Here is a 24,455-nt window from a genome sequence, read left to right as displayed (position 1 = left end):
AACCCGAGTATATTCGATTGGGATTTTTTGAAATCCATTAAAATATTGTAGTATTCAATTGAGATTTTAAATTATGCTACAAAATCTGATGGTATTCAATTAGAATTTTAAATTAAAATCAACTAAAAGCTGATGGTATTCAATTGAAATTGTTTAAAATCCATTAAAATCTTATGGTATTCAAATGCTAATGGATTTTTTTTTGGATTTCATAAAATGATGGATTTTATGACAAATCTTCAGTGTATTTTAAGTTTTTTGAAATCCCACCAAAATCCATGAGATTTTGAAGTGTTGTGTTTAAATCCTATCAACTCTGCGACGTTTTAGCAAGAATTCGCACAAAATCAAAATCATATACAATCCATTAAAATCTATGAACTAAAAACAATTCATTAAAATGCGAGGGGTGTGGTTTACATATTTTAAAGATAAAATATAGCAGTGATAGCTCTATTTCCTGGGGAGTCATACTATCATCTAGCATAAAATTTATTCATTTTAGAATTTCTCTATTTCAATATTTTTTTGGGCTGACATTTATTTTATGAAATGTCTTTCATTAAATTTTTAATTTTCAAATTTTATTATATATATATATATATATTAGTAAACATTTTTTTACTTAAATTATTTTTTGATTCACTTTTTTTTACAGAAATTTTTTGATTCTCCGGGTTAAACTGAAACTTATCCAACCATGCTCTTGGCATAGGTGGCCTAAAATTACATGGTACATTGGGCCCACTGGATTCTCCGACCCAAAACGTAAGATAATGGGCCCACCGGATCTCCTAACCTCGCTGAAGCAGTACTGGAAATTGGAAACCGACTTTCTCGTTCATTCCTAATCCGCTCTATCTCTCTCGGACAGAACCCTATCACAATTTCACTCACGCTAATTCATCTAATCCAAAAAGCAATAAAAAAATGTCATCAGGAGTGAAGAAAGGCGTCAAGTCTAAGGTGAAGAAAGAAGAAACATATGACGATGATGATGATTTTGTTGATACCAAGCCCAAAATTCAACAACCATCTCCGAATGACGATGTTGATGAAAAGCCCAGCGTTGCAAACACCAGCAGCTCTAACAAGGTCCCGACCCGATTCAATCTTTTCATTTAATAACTCTTGCATGTGTCATTTTAGTCATTTCATTATATTTTTATTTTTCAAGTGTTGTATTGATTATAATGATCTGAGATATGTATGTAACTATGGAAGTAATGATAACGGTGTTTTGTTGTGTGTAGAGAAAGAGGGTTAAAAAGGAGGAGGAGTGGGAGGTGATTAATCAGATTGGGGTAAAAGATGAGAATAATGGTGTTAAAAAAAGGGAGAAGAAGATTTTTGATCTGCCTGGCCAGAAACGAGACCCTCCTGATGAAGTACTCACTGCTTCTCTTTCTCGATTTTTCGCTGTTTGTATAAATTTGTAGGCATTTTTGTTATGTTGTTTTGTAGTAATGGTAATGTCTTACATTGATATGTAACTACAATTTTTTCAGAGAGACCCGTCGAGGATTTTTTACGAGTCCTTGTACAAGCAAGTGCCTACTAGTGAGATGGCTGCTTTCTGGTAACATTTTATTTGTTCTTTGTTTCGATTTTTAATACAAGTCTTAGCTGTTATTCTTTGCTACATGGTTGAATTTCTTGTGAATATACGGATGAGTACCCTGGTTAAGCCCAGTTCATGGAATGTAGTATATGTTTAGTTTGTTTTATTGAAATGGTTTGTTATCCTCATAATGGTTTTCAAGTCTTTTTTGTGAGATCTTCTGTGCATGGTATTTGGCCAACATGCTAGGGGGGTGAACGGGAAAGCTCAGAGTATTTGGGCACATTATGGGACCAAGTTGGTGACTTAAGACATGTATTGCATGTTATGAATTTCGCTAAAAAAGTATCATGGCCAGACAGTGTGCGGGGTATCAAATTAAACTTATCCAAGATGATAAATCGTTTAGAATTATAGATTTATAGTCAAATTTGAAGACAAACTAGTATATTAAACTTACTAAGATATTATTATGGTTAAAGGATAACAATGGTACAACTTGCTTGCAAGTTGCAACATAATTTGGTAAAATATACTTTGCTTTGTTCATGCTTACTTCCTAAAGCTAGCTAGTAAGTATTTACAGCTAATTTATACAGAGCCTTGTATTTGTGGCAGTGTTATTGCCTTTAGGATCAGCTAACATGAGATTTTAGTGTTATACATAACTAAAAATTGCCAAAGTTACCCTGTGAAGAAACATCTGTACCATTATGACCCCTGTATATGTTTGGTCTCATAACTAAAAATTGCCAAAGTTACCCTGTGAAGAAACATCCATGCCATACGTACCATTATGACCCCTGTATATGTTTCTTCTATAAAATTTACTACGTACTGCTTGGTTAAGCGGCTGGAAATCGTTCTGTTGTATGCCTAAGTTAATTAAGTTGTGTCAAAATTCAAATAATACTTCGAATTGTTTCTATTCTGTTTGATAATACAACTTATACCAGAGAAACAGGAAATTGGTCAATGAATGTTATATGCATCATGTTTGACCCACTCGTCTTTCATGCTAGCATTTGTAATTTGTATGTCAGTCACAGATTTGGTCTGATATGTATGGGGACCAACCCTTCATTAGCACTTGTTGCGCCGGTTTTTACTATATTATGGATCTCTATGTTCAAGTGTATCTCTTGATCTGTTGGATTTCAATAAGGAAACCTTTTTCTTCAAATTATTTAAGTGAAAGATGTTTTATAACAGCTCTCAAGCTTTTAGGCTTTATATTTGACATGCTTTGTCAAGCTGCCAAACTCCTGTTGATATTTGTAAATGACTGACAGTTTGGCTCTCATGTTAATCATTATGCACATCTAAACAGTTTCTTCAAAGTACATTGTATGATCCGATTTAGTGGAGATTTTTATGTTTGAATGCATGTAGGATGATGGAGTCTGGCTTGCTAACTTTTGAGGAGGCATCTAAAGTGTGTCAGAAGAAATTGCAGATGAAACAGCAACAAAAACTAGCTTCACCAATGAAAGCTGTCGTCACAGTGAAGAAAGAATCTGGTACTGTTAAAAGGAATATTATTTCGGCAACAGAGGAAACTACGACTAAGAAATCCAAAGGAGCCGTAAAATCATCCAAGAGGAAGTCTGATGATAATCAAACTGATAATGATTCAGATGATGACTTTGCTTCACCCGTTAATAGAGGGAAGAAACCGAGAGCAGGAAAGAAATCAAAAGCCACATAATTAAGCAACCATCATACTATTAATGGTTATTACAATTTATGTAATTGCCCTATGTTTCATTTAAATTGTCAAACTGCCTATGCTCCTAGTATGTGCTAAGTTTTGCCCAAAAAGTACTATATGTTTAAATGGATTTGCTTGGATGAGAAGTGTTAGGAAATTCTATATATTTCTGATGAATGACGTGACCAAGAATGTTGGCATTTTGTATGTGACCAAGTTCTGTTCTCATCAAATTGATCAATTTTAGATCGATGTTATTTTCAAAAGTCGAATAAATTCATCTCCTCCTTTTCTCTCCTCTCCCCCTTTTCTTCTCCGGCCCCCCTTCCTTGCATCCGCCACGAAACTCCGTCGGCCTTGTCGACATGAGTTCCGGCCAACAGCCCTCCACTTTTTTCCATCAAAACCCAACTCCAATCAATTAATCAACAACAAACCTAATTCTGATTAACCCATATCAGCTAGTATTAATAAAATTCCAAATATGTATCTTGGATTAACATATTCCATACGAAACATATGTATCTACACAAATCGCGGATCAAGTGGTGAACGAGGGAGAATGGTTATATGTGGAGGCCGTTCAACGATTCAGCACCGGATGGACAAATAATGAGAATGGTGATGTTAACATATGAAACGGTGGTCCCTTTATCATTCGACTCATATACATGTCAAAATTTCGACATTCAAAAGGTGTACTCTATCCAATTCTTAAATTATATGTTTATATGTTTATGTGATTTTTGTTTTATTAGTGTATACAATTTCGTATGTTTTAATAGTGTTTCGTTAGAACTCGGATTTTCTTATTATTTTATATTTGTGCATGATAATCAATTATTGGAGGTGGTGTACAATGATTTAGTTTTGTTTGTTGATTTATCTAGAAGATGTGAAAGTTGGAGAGCTTTAGTCAATATATTATGTGCATAGTTTGTTTTTTTTTTTTTTTGAACTCTGTGCATAGTTTGTTGTATTTTAACAATTTATTTCGAGTCACAAGTTTATTAGAATTTGTGTTTTTAGGCTTGTAGGGGTAAGAGTTTGTATATGGTTTGTGTCAGTGACAATGACAAGTTTTTGATGATTAGTGACAATGACGAGATTATGATGATTCATTGTCGATGATGATGAGATGATTTTATCACTTAGTGTGATTTTGAATAGAATATTATTGATTAATTTGTTTGCATGATTTTAGGTTTTGTTTTGTAAAACTAGTAATTTCCTGCAACTTTAATTTTATTGAATTGACTTTATTAGAAGTAAATGATGATTTAATTTTCAGTTATATTATATGGCTAGTTGACTTGCTTGATTGTTGTTTTTTTGAATTTATTTTGTTTCTCTTGGTTTTGCTAATAAATATTTGATCTAAATGTTTTAATCATCATTGATTAGAGTTTAATGCAATTTATTAACTGGTGTACAATTACTTGCAGTCTTGATTAGGGAATTTATGGAATTTATTTGTACCATTTATTGGTGGCCATGATCGGTGGCGTAGATTTTGGCCTTCTATACGGCAATTTGGTGCCATTTTGTTGGCTTGATTATCATATTTAATTTATTTCTTAAACTTTTAGTTATTATTATATTTAAATACTTATATTATTAATTATCTTCTTAGTATTTATCTAGCTTGTAATATATATCTAACCAATGGTATCTAGCCAAAGGGTCTCCCTTTGGTTAGATATACTTTCTGTTTTTATTTATCATCTTATTTTGACTAATTATTTTATTTATCTTTTATACACTATACCATCTTTTGACAGACTATTTTATTTTAATAATTAAATTTATTAATTTTCTGTTATTAATGAATCGTATTGTTTCAGGGATGAGGTGGAAGTAGCGTGGATTTGGAGCTTGGGACATTTTATTTCGGACATTAAGTTTTATTGTCTAAACTTCCGGAGACATTTTCATGTCTTTCGGTTAGATAATAAGCTTTTTGAATGAAAGAAACTCCTCGGAGTACTGGCGTTTTATCGATACGAGCAAGTGAATTTCTGTCAAAAAAAAAAAAAAAAAAAAAAGGTATGTTGGCATTTTGTATATGATGATATGTTTGTGGGTGATTAACTTTTCAATTTTGTCTCTTTTTTTTTTTTTTGTTACGACCATGGTCATATTTGAAATTTTATAATACATATTCCAAAATTGCAATTTGTCTTTGTTTCTTTTTATTTTTTGTTGTTCACTAATTATTCATTTTGACATATAAATTTAATAGGCATTCTTTATATTCTGAAACTATTATGCCAAGTTTGAAGATGCAAGTCACTATATGCATATTGATGGATCATACATGATAGTGAATTTTAATAATAATAATTGGAACCATAATAGTATGTTGTCCTATTACAAATTAGAATATGTATCATCACTTTTAGTTACATTTTTCTTGCTCTGGTCTAATATATTAAAGTTTTATAAAAAAAAAAAAGTTGTTTTTGTCTCTTAAACAACACAAAGTTATTTCAGAAAATCCATCCTGTAAAAAAAAATGAATGTGTTATCTTTAATAATTATTTATATTTTATTTAAATATAATTATAACTAAATCTATTATTGTTTCATGTGCAAATATACATATGTGCTCGATAACTTAGTGTCATAATTGATTTCCAATTGAATTTAGTATTTTCAATATTTATAATAATTGTATATTTCTTTTTTCTTGTTCGAAAATAAATATGACTTTCTAAAATATATTAGATTTTTTATTAAGTATGCAACCAATATTTAATTACTATGACTATCACACAATAAATCTATAACCAATAAATAAAATAAATTTTTAACTATTATAGATACTTTCAATAAAATAAAAGAGATAAAATAATACTTCCTCCATCTCACTGATTCATTTAAGAGCACATTTTAAATTTTTTATAAAATATAGTTTTATATGTTTTAAATCTTTTTTTTGAAATAAAATTTTAATATATATATTTTTATTTAAAATTAAATATTAATTACAAAATTATACAAAATCTTAAAATATATATATAGAAATTTATAAAGTTGTGACATAAATAATACTCCCTCCGTCCACTTTAGATGTAAAATCTTGTCCCTATTTATCTGTCCATTTATATAACCAAAGCAAAAATTTTTAATAATCTGAAAATATCATGACTATTATTCACTGATTCATCAAATTTGTATTGGATAATGGAGTATTAAATAAGAGTATTGATAGTTTCTTCTCAAACTTAAATTTTCTTAATATATGTGAAAATGTTAAAAGTGAACAGGGAGTATATAAAGGGAGTGAAATGACCCACACACATTTGTCCGTGTAGATCTGAAACCCGGGGAAAATGTTATTAGAGCATCTCCAAGAGGCTCTTCATTTAGGCTCTTAACTTGAGATTTGAGGAGGAAGAACCAAAATGTTGCTCCAAGAGACTCTTAAGTGGCTTTTAAATCTTAAGAGCCTCTTGTTTCTCTCTCCTCAAAGTTAAGAGCCACCACATGGCTCCTAACTTATTTTTTCACAATAAAAAAATCCTTTCCTCCAATCAACCTCCATCTTTCCCTCTTTTTTGTTATAGTGGAGCCCAATATATGAATAAAATATGAAATAGAGAAGAGATGTAGAGAGTATTGTTGGAGTTTACACTCTTAACTTTGTCCTAAATTACTAAGAGCCACATTTTTTATATTATATTTAGGAGCCAACAAGGAGGCTCTTGGAGATGCTCTTAGCTGCAGAAGACCTCAAACTCTTTTACATGAAACCAAATAACATGAATGAAACATGAAGAGGATGAGTATTATTACACCTTTACATCTAAATCCCCAGTTGTATCGCTCCCATGTTTTTCTTTGTAACCCAATCCCAAGTTCAACGAAAACAACAACTAGTTTTCTTTGTACAAAAACCAAACTTAAATTTTCTAAAAAGTTCCCTTCACCAATTCACAAACCCAAATCCAAAAAACTCCCACAACCCAACCATACTATCTCAGATGTTCTCCGTTTAATGGACTGTCTTTCTATACCTGTACCTATTGATATTTACACTTCTCTTCTCAAAGAATGCACTTCTTCTCGAGACATTGATCAAGCGATTTTGTTGCATCAACATATGGCTAATAGTGGCATCAGTCTTGGGTTGTCATTGCGTAATCGATTCCTGTTGTTGTTTTGTTGTTGTGGATGTATGAGTATTGCCCGCCAACTGTTTGATGATATGCATGATAAAGATCCTAATTCGTGGGCTGCTATGATCGCTGGTTATATGAGTAGTGCTGATTATAGTGAGGTTATAGAGCTGTTTGTTGAAATGCAGAGATATAAGTTTGCTGATCGGAATGTGGTTTGGTTTCCGTATTCTTGGATTTTGGTGTGTGTTATTCAGGCTTGTGTGGAGACCGACAATTTTGAACTGGGGAGACAAGTTCATGGGTTGTTATGGAAAGTGGATTTTGAAAAGAATTTGTTTGTTTGCAGCTCGCTCATAGACTTTTATGGGCGGAATGGATGTTTTGTAGGTGCGGATTTTGTGTTTGATCAAGTTCCTTGTAGCAATACTGTTGTTTGGACTGCTAGACTTGTGAACAAATGCAGGGAAGGACGTTTCGATGAAGCGCTTACTGTTTTCAGGGAGATGACGAGGGAGGGAGTGAAGAGGAACAGTTTTACGTTCTCTAGTGTTCTTAAAGCATGTGGTAGATTAGGTGACGGAGGATTGTGTGGTGAACAAGTTCATGCACATGCCATAAAGTTTGGCGTGGTTTCTAAAAGCTATGTGCAATGCGGATTAGTTGACATGTATAGTAAAGTCGGGTTGGTGCCATATGCAAAGAGAGTTTTTGATATGAATGAAGACAGGAAAAATGGCGCTTGTTGGAATGCCATGCTTAGAGGATATATGAAAGATGGGGAATACATTGAAGCCATTAAAATTCTTTATGAAATGCAGGCAGCTGATCTGCAGCCACAAGAATCAGTGCTAAATGAATTGAGGTGTGCTTGTGGAAGCAGTAACATATTGGGGGCCTTTGGTTGATAGGTCATAGCCTCATAGGTGATAAGCCTGGTATTGTTGTGCACCTGGGGTTACAAACTTATGCCTTCGGTGTATTCCAAGTTTACTATCTAGCTGCATGCTGTAATTTTCATAATCGTGAAAGTTGTGTTGTGTGCTTCTGGTTGTTATGTGTTTTACTACCAGGCGCCTTAACAGTTAAATTACCCATATTCTACATGCCACTGTCATCTTCTTTTTCAGTATCATGTTTTCGGCCAAATTTTATTTTAAAATAATTTGTTTACTCAAATTTTACATCACGTTTGAAAATACGGTACACAAATTATATTCTAATTTAATTATTTGAATTTATCATTTAAATCTATTGTTTAAAATATTATATTATTATTATTATTAATTAAATAATTGCTTTATTATTTAAAATTTATTATAATGAATATTTTAAATATTATATTATATTCCGATTTTATTATTTAAATATATTATTTAAAACGGAGAGAGAGTAGTTTTCAGTTATGAATATTTGTTATTCTAAAATATAATTTCAGAATTAACATTTATGAATATAGTAATATAATACACTTTAAAATATAATAACTTATGGGATATATCTTGTAAGTCCATATTTAAGCAAGAGTATACACTTGATTCTTGGAGATTATTGGGCTTGTGGATATTTTGAGATTTTTGTTAAATAATAATTATGTAATTATTAATTAATAAATCACTTAACTATTTTATAATATTAAATTTATTTTTTCAAATAATTATGTAAATTGTTATGGAAAAGAAACTTATTTATTTTCTTGAAATACATGTATAAATATATTTTTGATATATTAATATTTGTCTTATTCTGATTTCAAAAAAAAAAATATTTGTATTATTCTCACGCATTTTTATCCTCGTATTTTAAAATTTGTCAAATTCGCGTATTTTGACAAAATCTGCAAAGTGACCCGAAAATCACCTAATTAATCCGAAATGAACACAGAATGACCTGAAATTATAATTTCATTTCTAAGAACTCTAATTTTCAATTTTATTTATTTAATTTTAACTTGACCCGAAACCGATTTGATTGTTGACACCAACACGACCGGTTATAACCATTCACCGTATTCATGAACGGTTAGCTCTCCCAACTTTCGAGAAAACGCTTCCTACCTGCCGGTGTTAAACTGGTTTTAAAGGAAGTATCGTAAGTACACAACTCATTTTGCATAACACAATATACCTCTTGCTCAAACTTGATATACACAAAATACGAAAACCTATACACATATACACTCTATTTTACTCCTTTTAAAATGAAATGGCGCCAGGTGCATGTGGTATATGTTTCACACGTTCAGGACCTGGATGCAAACGAGACCCTAAGAATATATAAAAGGGCGGGGTATTTGTAATAATACTTGACACACAAGTAACGGCGCTAACGTGAAAATAGAATTTTAGGTTTACGCAAATTCACAGGATGATAGACTGTGAATCTTGACATTCTTGTCCAAACATATTTACGTCTCCTCCAAGTACGTTGCTGGAGATCCTTTTGCGTGATATTTCATAATAATGCAATCATTTTTTATTAAAAAAACAATACTATTTCTGTTTTAATAAGAAATAATTCTAAAAATTTGTTAAAATAAATATATTTATTAATAAATTAAGTTCATTATAAATTACAAATTAATTATATAATTATATAATTTCTATTTAATAAAAGTATTTATTATAAATTATTTATGAATTAAGAACTTCTCATCCTCAAATTCATTGTAAAATATATGTAGAATTTTCTCGTTCTGACCGTCACATGCATATTAAACATTTGATAGAGTAAAACAGAAATTTAATATATATACACAATTTATAAAACCATGTTAGTTTGTTTTAGAAATCAGGAATTACATTATTGTAATTATACATACACTAGAAAAATTATAAATATTTAAAGCAAAATACAATAAAATTAAATAGATTTACCTCCAAATATTAGAACCTTTACAAAATTTAAATACTTAAATTATATTTAAAAATTCTTTCAATTAAAAAATAAAAACAAAATCGGAAATATCTCATTTTACTGCTAATCTTGCAAAAGCCGGAGAAACCAGCAGAGTGTAACCAGAGCACATCAGCCGCAGTGCAACTCAGAAAACTCCGCCCAAAAAAATCAGAAAAACAAACCCTAGTCTGGGAATCTTATAGCTTGTTTCACTATATATGAGCCACACCCACACCCACCCCAGCCCCAGGTTGTTTAGAAATTAAAAAAAGAGATAGAGAGAGAGAGAGAGGGAGAGAGAGGGAGAGATGGCGGAGAGAAAAAGAATGCGGAACAGCAACAGGAGGAGGAGAAATGTGTGGGCTGGTGAAATTGAGTTCCAGGTGGCTGCTATCCTGCTTGATTTTCCTGACCTGGTCTCCAAGCCCACTCCTGGAATTGCTTCTCTTCTCTCCACCACCACCTGGGCTTCAAAGAAAAGACGATCCGCCATTGATGTTGCTGATGCAGATGATTTTATGCTCGTCGACAACCACAGCCACACCGCTGCTCCTCTTCCGCTCACTCTCAGTGAGCATCGCAGCTTATTCAAACCACGCCGCAAATCTGGCTCCACTAAGGTATGTACATGTGTATGTGTATCTGTACTTGTGTGTATCTATTTGCTTGTATATAAATTTAATTTTATTTTCCCTTTTGTGGTTTCCGGTTCATGAATTCAAGATTGAATGGTGTCATTGGTTAATTTCTGTTTCGCGAGTTTTTGATTTTGTGTGTATGTGCATGTTTATAGCTGTAGATTAATTTATCTGGATTTTGGCTTCTTTTTTCCAGATCAAGGAGGAGTTGTTGAAGGTGAAGGTGGCCGAATTGACTGAATGTCGAGAAACTCTGAAAACTGTGAGTACCCTTTAATTTTTGTATTCTTAATTTTGTTCAGGGCTGTATTTTTTTTGTTAATTACCCGTTCGTAAACAGTAATTAACTTTCCACTATAATCAAATCTTGCAGGGAATAGTCGAAGTCCTGGCTTACCATGAAAAACTTTTGAATGAGAATGCAGCTCTCAAAGCTATGAAAGAAGAAGAGGTACTTATTCTCTTCATATATACCTCTTTTTTCAAGATCCAATTCTTATGAGTTCCTATTAGAAGTTTACGAAAATTTGAGAGTTTATCTTGTAATTTTATCCTAGCATATATGTAATGTTCTTTTCCGATCGAGAGGATTGACAGTGAGGTCCTTGTTTGTGCTTCTGTGTATATACGTTTTTGTTACACCTGTTCATAAGAATTGAAAAGTTAATTTGATTCTTGTTTTCCATAGCTGAATTATAAGAAGCGTATAGCTGAACTAAGAAAGAAAATGGCTGAAGCAAGAAAGAAACTGGCCGTGGCCACAAATCCGAAGAATGGTGAGACTAATGCTGCTACTCATGTTTTTCCTTGCCAGCAACCGGTGCCATTTCATCTGAACTAGAGAGAAGCATTTGGTAGGCATCTGAAGCAAGTAAAGCAAGGTTGATTATAGTCAAGTGTGGTAGGAAGTAAGGAAGAACCCAGCTAGCTGCCCCGGTCTGTGCCAACTCTTATTTGCTTGCTTGAGTTTAATGTTTTTCCTTTCATTTTCAGTTTCTTGTAGCCAGTGTTTGTTGTTACTGGTGACCTGTTGTACAAATCTGAACAGCATACTTACCATATGGGAAGATGTTGTTTAGGTACATAAAAGGTTAAACAAATGTCATAGATAACTGATGTAAGAGGTATTCTTAGCGAATGTCTTGCATGGGATTCTTGTTTTCATAAAATGAAATTTGACATTGGTCCTATTTATGGGCGGCAAAATTTTTGTGCTGCTAGCTTTTGGTGTACACAATTGTGTACAAAATTTTGTACGTAATAATATGGGGTGAGTTTTTATTGGAATGAGCTCAATTAAAATCCACCACATCAATACCTCATTATGTACAAATTTTATGTACACAATTTTGTGCACCTAACTTTTTACTATTGCATCTTTTATAACTTTAACATATGAAAATGTTTGCATCACTCGGTCCCCATAGACCCTTATGTTGTGTTTGGTTGGGGAGAATAGAATGGAATGAGTAAAATATACTTAAAACTAATAGAGATAGGAAGAAAGTTTTTAAAAAATTTGAAGGAGTGCAAAATTGCTATGATGAGATTTGAGAAGAAATTGAGGATGAGAGAGAATGGAGCATTCTATCTCAAATGGAAGGGGTGAAATCTAACATATGATGTAGGGAATGGAATGGAGGAAGGAATGAAATTTCTTAAAAATCATCCATAAGATAGTTCATTTTTCATTACATTCTTTCCGGAATCATTCACCCCAACCAAACACAACATTAACTCGAAGGCTATCACGGAGCCTGCCTCAACACTCGTGTCCCATGTCACACAAACCTGAAATTCCGGAATTTGATGTCAATAACGCAATTATCCATCTAGTTTATATGAGTCATTAAACTCACACCTAGCTGCGAGTTGAAATCCCGTAATTGTCATCCGAGAATTTGGGGTCAATAAAACATGTGTCTATCAACTTATATGAGTCAATAACCAAAATTTGTGATCAATAACGCACTTGTCTTGCCAATTTATACCGAGTAAGATAACTAAAAAAAACAAATGTCACAGAAGAAAAACCATAATACATATGGATCTAAATTGAAGTTCCTGCCCCCATTAATGCAGAGTTAAAGTAAAAATGAAAATAAAAATTTGAAACATTGAATTAAGAGGGAAATTAACAAAAAAAAACTGGATTCAAATTTTTGCCACTTATCTACAGTTCTTTATACAAAATTACTCAAAAACTATAGATAATTACCGGTAGTATCTAGCTAGAATGGATATGGTGACGGTTTCATTTTTCCCCTCCTCTTTGGTCAAATATTAATACTCAAAAATTATAGATAATTACCCAGTAGTATTCAAGTATTCAGGTAGAATGGATATGGTGACGGTTTCACTTTTCCTCCCTTTTTTGATCATATGTTACAGATTCTAAAAATCGTGATCAACGGCAGAAATCAGTGAATCCATTATCAAATAAATTATGGATCGTTTCGTTCATGGATACTTTCTCTGTCCTAGCTAATAGTATATATTAAAAGACGTGAACGAGACACAAATTTTAATACTTCAATAAAATATAGTTCTGCAACTTATTGTTAATCGTCATTCAAATAATTGGCTATCGTTAATCTATTTTTTATATAAATTATGTACGTAAGATTATTATTTTTAAATATATACACCTTACCTTACCAGTTCGAGTTTAATTAGTCGAACTCAAGTTTAAGTCGAATATGAGTCGAGTCGAGTCATATAACTAAAAAGCTCATATCGACCAATTAATTAAGTATATCGAATACGTTTATTTTTTTCGAATTCGTTAACGTTTTTACCTACTTGAGGCCAATTTCTTCGGTTTGTTTACACTCCAAAATAATGTGTTCTTAGTGTATTTGGAAAACATTTTTTTGTTAAAAATTTAGAATTTTTTAAAGACAAAAAAATAATGGAGTCGTGCAAAACTAACACGTACTACTTTGAGCAATTATTGGAAGTTCTCAACAAATCTAGAATCTTAATGAAGTAATGTACAAAAATCAATAAGTTTTTTCTTGTTTATACACTCTCAAACCGCTTTTACATGTTTTTTAGAATGAGATTATAAAGTAGTCCATTTTATTTATCAAAAGAAAATTTGAAATATAATAATCAAATCATTTTTATACAAAGTTTACGTACAAAAAAGTTAGTGGAAATTTTGTCTAAGAGATATTTTTGAGCAATGATGGTCGAGGAAGAACACAAATGGCTCTATTATAATTTTTGAATTAATCGTAATTGAAGTCCGAAACATATTTAGAAAAACAAAATCTTGATTTTAAACTGAAATTATAATTCGATTAGATTTTAAAAATCTCGATTTATTAGTGATATAAGTTAAATTAGAATTAAATCATAAAATAAATAAAACCAAGCCAATTAAACTGGATTAGATTGAGCTTTCATGTAAGTGTTATTTATATTTTTATTATTTTGCCAAAGTAAGTGTTAAATATATTAATATTCTTGATTTTGATGTTATTTAAAACTCGATATTAGTTATTCACAATTATATTTTATTAACTGACATGCAAGCATAAAACTATTGAATTTCTGACTCTAACAAAATTAGTCTAAACTCCGATGATATTTCAACACTTTTATCTCAGCGGATTTTCGTTTTATGGTTTTGGCCCATCGTTTATGGACAACGAGTTATCGGCCCATTTTGCGAGTTTCTTATCCCTGTAACTAGACGTCAATTCTCTTTATCCAACGGTTGAGATCACATCGAGGGTTTTAACGGGATATATATAATCGTAAACAGGCTGCTTCCATTTGGCACTGTTTATCTTGAGGCTGCGGCCACAAAAAATATAGCCAAATCTCTCTCGAGTCTCCATCTCTCTCCGTTTGTTTTATTACTATTATATTATAATATTATATTTGATGCAAGTGATGAGTATTATTTAATCAGATTATGAGAAGCTCGCTTTATGCGAACCATGTTTATTTCTCGTACTTCCATGACTCTGATGCATCTCTTCGTAGTTCGTACTTGCTGGTTTTTCCTTTTGGAAAACAAATCTAGTTTTTTCTTCTGGTATTATGTGTTGTAATAATTCTAATTGAATATTGTTTTGTACTATTTTCTATTCAGATGTCTTCAAAGATTTCTTATAAGATCCACTTGGCAGGAGGTAAAATATGAGTGAGCTCGCTCTTTTCTTGGTAATAAACTAATAATATCATATACATATTTGATGGTTTGATTCTAAATAGAGGTGAACAGATTAACTTGATTTTAAAATAGAGCTGACACTCTATAATATACTGATTTTTTGAACAATCAAATGATGTATCTTCGATCCTTTTTATATATTCATTTTCGAAATGATGAGTTCAACTAAATTGCAAATAAGTCAAGTATTGCAAACAGAAATTATGAGAATAGATTTGAAAAATTATCATAAAATTTGTCTTAAAAATATAAAAATACTTTTTAATAGGAATAAAATTTATTTTAAAAATGGATATATAAAATATGACATGCCGGAATAATCTACAATAGAATTTGTCCCATAATAGAATTGAGTTATATTGTATATGGCTGATGTAAAAGAAATATATACAATTAAAATTGATAATCATTGAATCATTTATTTAGAATTTTGAAAGTATTACCCATAAAAAATTGGTGTACGATGAATAAGTTATATTTACGTTGCAACTTACAAGACCACAGAAATGCAAAAATAATGGCATAATTCTCTGTTTCAATCCAGCACCCAAGCCTGCAGGCAGAATCAATATAAACATGTTATCATAACTTCACTAGATCATTTTTAAATAATTGCATTTCATTAAAATGGTTTCTTGCATCTCACCTGAATTTTGCCATCAGAAGAGCCAGCAAAAAGCATTTGTCCATCCTTATCTGATGTCAAGGATGTGATCTTTGCATTTCCTCCACTGCCCATCCTGATGGAAGCAATTCTTGTCACTCTTTCTTTTAACCACACCTCAATGGTGCCAAATCTCGTGGCAGTAAATATGAAATCATTGTTCACAGTTATGCACTGAATGTCTAGTCCGGTTGCCAGTGATCCTGTTACCGCCTTTGTTGATAGAGAGAATACCTGCAACAGTAGTTTGTTTTTCGACAAATAGTTATGCTTTTTAATCTACTAACTTTGAAATATAATGTGGAAGGTGTGACATGATGACTGGTGATGTTTCTGATCCTCACCTTTCCTGCAATACCATCTACGGAAGAACCTCCAGCATAGAGAAGATTTTCGTGAACATGAAGAGACTGAACAATTTGTTTCCCCAGAAGTTTTCTTGCACCAGAGTAAAATACGGTTGATGTATGCTTCTGTAAATCGACCTCCTATTTTTGGCAGGGACCAAAAATTTGTTCACAGCATTTGTATTAGATTCAATATTGTTATGTATGAGTTGAATTTATTTGTAATGTTCCTAACTTAAAAGATTTGATCAAGTGGTAGAAAAACGTTTCAGGAAAGGGGCTGACCTGGATACTGAAAGCACTGCAACCACAGTAGAGTTTATCGCCCATCATGGCAAGGCATTTGACAGTTTTGTTAAAGTTGATATGCTTTGTGACACCTGACCAGTTATAGATCTGCCACAGATAATGATGATTATTATGAAGTGCAAAGCATAAAACTGTAATTTATCAAATGATGGTAAGATAAATGCCACTAACCTTAACTCCTGTTCCTTGAGGGGCAAAGCATGCCATACTGTTATTTGCTACTAACTCGAGTACTGGCTCCTTTACATCATGGACCTGAACACAGTGTATTTCTTCTTGTTTCATTGCCCAGACCTGTAGAGAGATATGGCATAGATGTTTAGAATGCTTTGGTGTATAGACATTTGAAGTGTATACATGACTGGTAAAGGACCCTGTAATGTGATTCTGAGCAACCGCATTATGACTTCAGCTTGTGTTTCCCCTCTGGTATCCTCTTTGTAGATTAGAGTCGATTGAAAATCTTAAAGAATTTACTTGCCCAACTTAGTATTAAAATAATAATGGGTTTGATATGCATCGCTGCTGTGATACTTTTCTGAAACTGCAAAAGAAATTTTTTTACCCGAATCGTTTTATCCAGGGAGCCACTATATAGTTTGTCGCCAGGAGAAGATATATATAGGCATGTCACAGCCTTTGTGTGTTCACGCACTTCTTGAATTAACCTCGGAACCCTCTTAGTGGCATCCCATACCTGAAAGAAAAACATAACATATGTTGGCTCTCCTAAAAATAGATGAGGTGACAAGAAATTTCTAAAGAAGATGCAAGGAAATTAATATTTAATACAACCAACAAAAAACTGCATAAAATTATGCAGTGCTATATGTTTGTGTACTTGCAAGACAAGAGATTGTATAGTACACCTTTATAGTTCCATCAGAATGACTGCTTATGATGCGGCCTTTTATGTGAAGCAATGCCAGAACCTCACCATTCATGCTAGAATTCAACTCAGGCCCTTCAGCACAACACCACATATCGGCCTGAAACTCAGAGCATGGGACCATATATGTTAATATTTGTGTACGATTAATATATTGGCATGTACGATAAGACTGATACTCACTGCATCAACAGAAGGCAAGTTCATTAAGGTTTTCAGGATATCATTGACCACTGAAGAGTTGCGCTTGAGTTTTCTTAGTGTTTTATACATGCATTTAGCATACACTCCAAGTTCACCAGCCGCAGCTTAACACAATGAAGATTGAATAGGTTAGAACTTTGTGAAAGATGAAAGACATATAGACAACCAAAGTACCGTTCTGCTTTTTCAGAATATATTTTACCTGGATCACTGGTAAAACCACTTAAAGCAAGGGTTACCAAAATCTTCTCCTCGAGGTTCTTTGATGATTGTAATACATTTATGAACTGGTCAAGTAAGCACTTTCGAGCAGCATCTCTGACTCCTGTATCGGGAAGGCTGTAAAGCATGTAGACAAGCCATGTCGCGATAACAAGGCACGACTTTGCAATCTCAATAGAATTACTCTTCAGGCATTCTTCCAAGGCTTTGAAAATCATGCCTTTCTCATGGTTGCAGAGTACAAAAGCCGCCCTTCTCTCCCATGAAACTGCAGCTTTCTCTTCCTCTTCCTAATAGATGAATTATAAAATATCAGATTTTGACAACATAGAAGCACGGAAACAGTTCAAAGGCAAAAATGAGGGTGTACCATTGTTTCAGTCAATTCAGCATCATAAAATTTCAGCTTCTCTGCTTTCATCAAAGCATTATAAGGTTTATCAAATCCTGCAGATTTCAGTAGCAAGACTTCCATGCAGGATTTTCCTGACATGGTTAGACGTCCTAAAAGAGATGATAGAGCATCAAGAGCCATTATTTGAGAATTGGGGAAGTCTTTTCTACGAAGCGCTTCAATTAATGACTCAATCGCTTCTTCTCTGTAGATACTCATCTTTCGAGGTTCAGCCTAGAGAATCACAAAGCAACCTTATTAAGTCTGGTTATGTCTTTTTTCTGCTGTCCTATCGCAGTAAATGGAAGGTTTGCTTTTTAGTTTCTGCGTGAGTGTGTCTTTAAAATATTGTAATCTGATTAGAGTATTACGCAGGCTGACCAAGAGATAAGCTGAAGTAGAAGAACAGTGATGAAAAAATTTGACTAAAATCTGGTTTATCTGGTTTGGTCTTGTTCCTTTGTACTCAGACTTCGAAGCTTTACTTCCTTTTTTCTCTAATTATGTGTGCTTAAGTATAATAGTTTAATTAGAAATATTATGTGGGCTGACCAGGAGATCAAGCTGAAGCAGAAGAATAGCAATGGAAGATTGCTGTTCCATTGGAGCCATTTGTAGATAGACAAGAAGAGTGTGCATGGTGCTAAATGCTCCTTCATCCTTAATCATCTGCAGAATCTGATTGGATAGTGTTCTCCTGTAAAAAACAACGAAAATAAAAAATAATGGTTATCAACAAAGGGAAAAGAAAAAAAAAAGAACGAAACATGTCTTTGCATCGAACAGGCATTTTAAGGATCATATATGAAGTGTTATATTTCACTTCTGCAAAGATCAATAGTTTTACAGAGTTGAATATGGCAATAAATTGCAAAGTGAAAAGAGAGAATGAAGTATACCTGCTCAACTGAACCAACTCAGTAAGAAATTCTATGCATATGCCTCTCACGTTATCGTCTCCAGCATGAAATAACTCAAGCACAGGAGACAACTCAATTCTACTCGCTATCAAGTTCCTACAATTTCTATCTGCATAAATACACTGCAATAGTATGAATACTATAGAATGCCGTCCTTCCTCTCGGTTTAGGCAATTAAGCAAGGCAGGAATTCCATTCTCAGATATGATATCTGTAGCTTTTGAAATTCTGCTATTTTCATCTTCTCCTAGGATAACCTGCTCCAGCAATGCAATTGCTGCATCCTTAGGATCCATCACTAAATCAAGTTCATTTGAATCTTCAGTTTTGTTTGAAATTATCTGGATAAGGGAAGGCAGAAAGTTGTAAGGAGATAACTGCGAAGTTGCTGGTTTTAGCAAGTACATTAGAACAGCAGCCTCAGCCAAACCATTTATGAGCAGGGATGCTAGGATTTCAAAATCTGAGTCTGCTGTTAGAATCTCTCCAACCCTATCATCAGAAAATATTAGCTCAGAAAGAACATAGATTGATGTTCGTAAGACTTCCCTGTTCAAAGAAGCTGATAGTATATCTACAAAACCATTAACTATGGCTGGATTGGATAGATAAGCATGCAGTCCCGAGTCACCCCTTGAGTCTTTCCATGTGTTAGCTACTTTTAGAACAGATGTTTCACATTCCTTCAAATTTTCAGAATTGCAGAGACACGAAATATATGGATTCAACCCATTAATAATGGACTCAACAGCAGCTTGAGATATCACACTGGTCGGTGAGTTTGAGGTAGCAGCTCGGGCGAATCTTCTTGGTTTGTGGTTGTTATTATCATCCCTACTTCTTTGATCACGAAGGGTGATTGTTCTGGATGGGGTAGTTACTGACGGAGTGTCTTTTGGAGGAGCACTGAAAGAACTTCTTGGTGTTTCAGAATATGACAATTCCTGAGCAAGATCAGGATGCTGCTCTTTCCAGGAAGTGATTAGCCTCTTCAGGACGTAGTTTGTTTTGGGCAATGGATTAGCCGAGATGGGCTGTCTAGTGATGGGGCATGTTGTGTTTCCTCTTTTAGTCCATTCTTGTATGGCTTTCCTTTCATATGTCTGGCCTGTTTCAAGTGTTACTGGGTCATAAAAAATTTGACTAGTGATGGGGCAGACAAAATCTTTAGGGACTCTTGAATGAGGGGTCATTTTTTCGGAGGATGGGAGAGAAATGTAGCTTTGACTTCCTTCTTCACAATCATTAGAGAAACTGTTACAATTCAATGAAAAACAGATTCTATGAAGAGGTAATGTAAAGATATTTTGATTTGAGGGAACACGAACCTAAATAATCTGGTGACTATTTGTGACTTGTGAGACATATAGGATAAAAAAACATGAAAATACCAGAGAGACTTTAAATGAGAAATTACAATTTGAAATTAGATAAGATAAAAGAGGATACCTTTTTTCTAAAAGTTGGGTATTAAGATTCCCATAACTAACCCTCCTGCTGTGATTTGTCCTGACACTTTTCGGGTGTTCCTGAGGAGCTAGCTTTGTAAGGTACTTCTGTTTATAACGAAGCAATTGAAAACTGCAACATGCAATATATCTGAAAAGAAATTTAGCAACATACCGGAATTTCATTGTCAGAATCTCCTGAGCTAGTGCCTGGATCCTGATGAATTGGCGAACAAGACCCAGATGCAAAACCTTTGCCATCCATTGCACGGGTGGACAACAGCCGCAGCATGGATGAGGAATCCTTAGAATGAGAATCAGCTTTAGGAGATGAGTTCTTCGGAGTAGGAGCTTTGGGGGAATCTGAAGGAGTAAAAACAGCAGGAGAGTGTTTTTGACTACTCGACCGTGAGCCACTTTCAGGATTCATCTTCATGCCGACATGAGATAAAACTTTGTGACCTTTATCTCCAGACCCCACAAAGACATAAGGTTCATCGTCAGATTCATATTCTTCTTCTTCAGGTATTCCTTCCTGACAAGGCAACCCAAGAAAGATGAGCAGGTGATTTCAATAAACTTATCACTTTTGATTACAATATGAACATTATCTTCTCTTAAATAAATTCTCACTTCAGGATCCCATTTTGCAGAATCCTCTAGGTCCCTCAATGAGTCAGAAGCCGATTTCAATCTGGTCAGAGCAAAAACATCATTTACTTCAAATGAATAGAGGATTCTATAGTAAGAAAAACAGGCAAATGGTCTTAATCTGCTATTCCTTTCATAAGAAAAACAAGGGAAATTTACCTCAAAGCATTCATTGAGCTATCTTTAGCCTTTGTTGTTTGATTGAAACCAGCACTCTTAGGTAAGACAGGACCAAATTTCACATGATCAGGTATGGACCGGCTCACCTCATGCAATGGAGTCATCGGTGGCTCTGCTATTGGCATCATTGGCATCAACTTTTTGCTGGTGGTTGAATCAAAGTTCATACAGTCCTTGTAGTATTTTGCATATAGCTTTGTGTTCTCATCCAAAGCCTGACCATAAACCTGCTCCAAATTTTGCATTTTCTCTGCTTGATCAGGCCTCACTGAAAATATTAAAGATTCATTGAAGTATTGATCAAAATCAGCAGTGAAAGACATATCTGCTGAATCAGGAATTGCATCCATCACAATCTTTTGTCTCTCCTCTGAGTACCATCCGACTATTGAACTCATATGTGGAAGAAACAAAGTCTTCCATAGATCAGGAGCAAAATCAATTCGAGAGAATAAAGGGTCAACACTGAACATCTCAAGAACATGATGAACTGCATTTTGGACATTGTTTCGCAATTTCCACAGGTAAGAGAGGTTTAGATGTGCCCAGGCAGACAGATAAAAATTAGGAACACCTGCAGTTTTCTGGCTAGAATTTAACATAGCACATACTTGCAACATCTTCTCTGCATGGTCTAGTCGTGCTAGCTTAGTTTCAATATTTGATGTATTTATAGCTTCTTCGAGAGCATCCATGCCCCAATCCAAATTCGCTAACACGGCTTGATCGGAGTACCGAACTTCTGTTTTTTCATCTTCAGCTTCTAATCTCTCAGCACATTGTTCCTTTTGCTGGGCTCTTTGTTCTTTATCAATTAACCGGTCTTGAATAAAACTTCCAACAGTGGTGAGCAAGAATCTAACTATATCATTTTGATCCATTGCAAACCTGTAGTTTCCAGAAACCTTAGAAACATAATATACTTAACTGACAAATAAATATAGTAGTAATGTTCAAGTTCAACACATCAGCTTTTATATTTCACATGTCCCTGACAGGAGAAGTATTCGATTTGAGCATAAAGGAAAAGCCTACAACTAACAGAGATGTTTCAGTCGCTAAAATCCGTTTTTTTTTCTTTTCCATACGGAAGACAGACAGACACACTCACACACTCCCACTGCCCTCTCACTAAAAAGAACTCATTCATTTTATTGATGATACTTTCACGTCATAAATATATCAACTCAAGTCAATAATTATTGTTAAAGGGCTTTCCCTCTTGGATCAAAGATAGATAAATTTTCAAGTGATCAACCTCATACCCAGGGGTGTAAGCTACAGGGACTTAAGCCCTGGTTTTACGTCTTCAATTCTGCAAACCAGTAAAACAGTGTATGCAACAGCAAGCTATCATAAATAGAGTTGTAGTGAAAGATAAGCTCCACACAGAGTATGCAAACAAGTAAAACATTTAGGTAAGCATATCGTGGTGCAATGGTTATGTACTTCTGTAGAATTTAGAATAGTCGTTGCTACTCAAAATTGGAGATAAACCAAATCTCTATCTCCTTCGGCTATTTTCTAGCTCATTTGACTAAGAATCTACTGAGACATCTGGACATGAGAAAGCAAACAACTGACCTTCAGAAGAATCAAGTCAATAAGCTATCCAAACATCCAATTTGGAACAGAAAATTTGCACATACATGCAGCCTGAAGAGGATGTTCTTGATAACACAGAGAAGAAGAAATTGCCGACCTATGAAAGCTGAAAACTGCCGGCTTTTGCTGTGCCTTTGATCATCAAATATCTCAATCAGTCAACTACTGCTGACACATACACATACATATATACACATTAAACAACAATAAAGACAAAGAGCATTTGATCAACATTGTTTTTATAATAAAATGAAGGCTAAATCATTGAAATTGTCTCTCTCTCATTTTTTTTAATCAGGCTCGAATTCATTACTTAAAATTTTAATTCAGTTCACATTAGATGTGTTTTTGTTTTTTGTTATATAACAAAGGACCAAGTCATCTCTTGTTATTCATTTACAAGTCCAGCTAAAATACTATTTCTGTCACTATTGGCAGGGAAAAGACTTGATACTTGTGAAGCACAGCTAAAATTTTGCTTAGAACTGGCTTTTTATGCATGGATTTCTCTGGTTGTTGAAATATTATTATCAAGGAAAAAGGTCATCGCATTTTCTTGTAACTTGTTAAATGAAGCATATACGATATTGCTCCCAGTATAATCTCAGTTGTAGTTGTTTCCAAAGGCAAGAAACTACAAGTAACAAATTGTCCTTGTTGATGCATGAAGGGGTACAATAACAAGAAATAACTTGGGGACTTTTTTCTTCAGTTGTAGTTATTTTCTATTTTTCCAAATATACAAAACACAGTTCACTCTGTTATTCTAGATCAAGAAAGAAAAAGCTAAGTTAAAGAACTGGCTATGAACTTGTAGCATGCACAAGTGCCCTGCGCCCTGGTCAATGGATCAATCGAGGACAGTGGGTTGAATAGCAAGCACTGAATCAGGTGACATACATACAATAATTTAAAACCAAACAAAATGTTTTCAATCAGCTTAAATTATTTATATAAATACCCAGTCTCTTGTTTTGCTTTAAATAAATTAGTGCCGGCCATTTCATAACTTATTCATTTGGCACTAAGCTTCTATTAACTAGTTTATTGTTGTAGGGACAATCTTAAGTCTAATAAAAGATCTGGAATTCTCCTTCTTTTCATAAAATTATAAATTAAAACATATGGATATTTCTGAATGGAATTAGTTTTCATTGTTCAAACACTTTCGTTTCATCTCACTAACAATATATACCAGTTGGCTGATACACAAATATACAAAACCTAACAATCATACACCACTTTATTACCTATCAAAATGGAGAGCTTGTTTCCAAAACATCCTCATCGTAAGATTTTGACATTCATACTTGTAAAGAAGATATTTTATATTGGTTGATTGTTTGGCTAGTTTATTATTTGATGTGAATTAAAAAAAGAAAACGACGTGAAAAAATAAAAGAATTAATAAACACTAGCAACATTTGATTGGTGTGCAGCTAGTCAACAAGTTCATATCACCTCACTTTAAGGTCATAATTTAGTTCCAAGACAATACAAATAACAA

The 24,455-nt window shown here is 33.5% G+C and overlaps 3 protein-coding genes and 1 long non-coding RNA gene across 6 annotated transcripts; 3 read left to right on the top strand and 1 right to left on the bottom strand.

The window, feature by feature from the left end:
* Positions 1-800: 800 nt before the first annotated feature.
* LOC108218005 (uncharacterized) lies at positions 801-4,221 on the top strand. The gene is made up of 4 exons (XM_017390927.2): positions 801-1,095; positions 1,254-1,388; positions 1,509-1,579; positions 2,954-4,221. Exons 1-4 carry the CDS (start codon positions 931-933, stop codon positions 3,267-3,269), a joined length of 687 nt encoding a protein of 228 aa, XP_017246416.1. The 5' UTR covers positions 801-930; the 3' UTR covers positions 3,270-4,221.
* Positions 4,222-7,272: 3,051 nt separating this feature from the next.
* LOC108217709 (pentatricopeptide repeat-containing protein At1g31790) lies at positions 7,273-8,301 on the top strand. The gene has a single exon (XM_017390590.2). The coding sequence runs from the start codon at positions 7,273-7,275 to the stop codon at positions 8,299-8,301; it is 1,029 nt and encodes a 342-aa protein (XP_017246079.2).
* A 6,380-nt stretch (positions 8,302-14,681) lies between these two features.
* On the top strand, positions 14,682-16,846 carry LOC135151943 (uncharacterized). The gene is made up of 2 exons (XR_010290925.1): positions 14,682-15,074; positions 16,087-16,846. It is a non-coding gene; the product is annotated as an uncharacterized LOC135151943 (long non-coding RNA).
* On the bottom strand, positions 15,502-23,159 carry LOC108217405 (putative E3 ubiquitin-protein ligase LIN-1). Of its 3 annotated transcripts, none has more exons than XM_064091120.1 (18): positions 22,928-23,159; positions 22,602-22,658; positions 21,323-22,231; positions 21,146-21,206; positions 20,688-21,047; positions 20,514-20,593; positions 19,044-20,318; positions 18,697-18,841; positions 18,121-18,378; positions 17,731-18,040; positions 17,508-17,632; positions 17,305-17,424; positions 17,001-17,132; positions 16,607-16,729; positions 16,412-16,522; positions 16,124-16,267; positions 15,762-16,013; positions 15,502-15,668 (listed from the first exon to the last, which is right to left on the bottom strand). In XM_064091120.1, the coding sequence occupies exons 2-18, from the start codon at positions 22,604-22,606 to the stop codon at positions 15,651-15,653; spliced, it is 4,428 nt and encodes a 1,475-aa protein (XP_063947190.1). In that variant the 5' UTR covers positions 22,607-22,658; positions 22,928-23,159; the 3' UTR covers positions 15,502-15,650. The 3 variants fall into 3 exon arrangements, with proteins under 3 accessions (XP_063947190.1, XP_063947192.1, XP_063947191.1); XM_064091122.1 differs by having other exon boundaries at positions 22,609-22,658; XM_064091121.1 differs by lacking the exon at positions 22,602-22,658 and having other exon boundaries at positions 22,928-23,157.
* Between the last annotated feature and the right edge of the window lie 1,296 nt (positions 23,160-24,455).

This window comes from Daucus carota, chromosome 4 (assembly GCF_001625215.2).
Source record: "Daucus carota subsp. sativus chromosome 4, DH1 v3.0, whole genome shotgun sequence".
Taxonomy (NCBI): domain Eukaryota; kingdom Viridiplantae; phylum Streptophyta; class Magnoliopsida; order Apiales; family Apiaceae; genus Daucus; species Daucus carota.
Note: the sequence above shows the minus strand (reverse complement) of the source record. Positions and strands in the feature narration are given on the sequence as shown.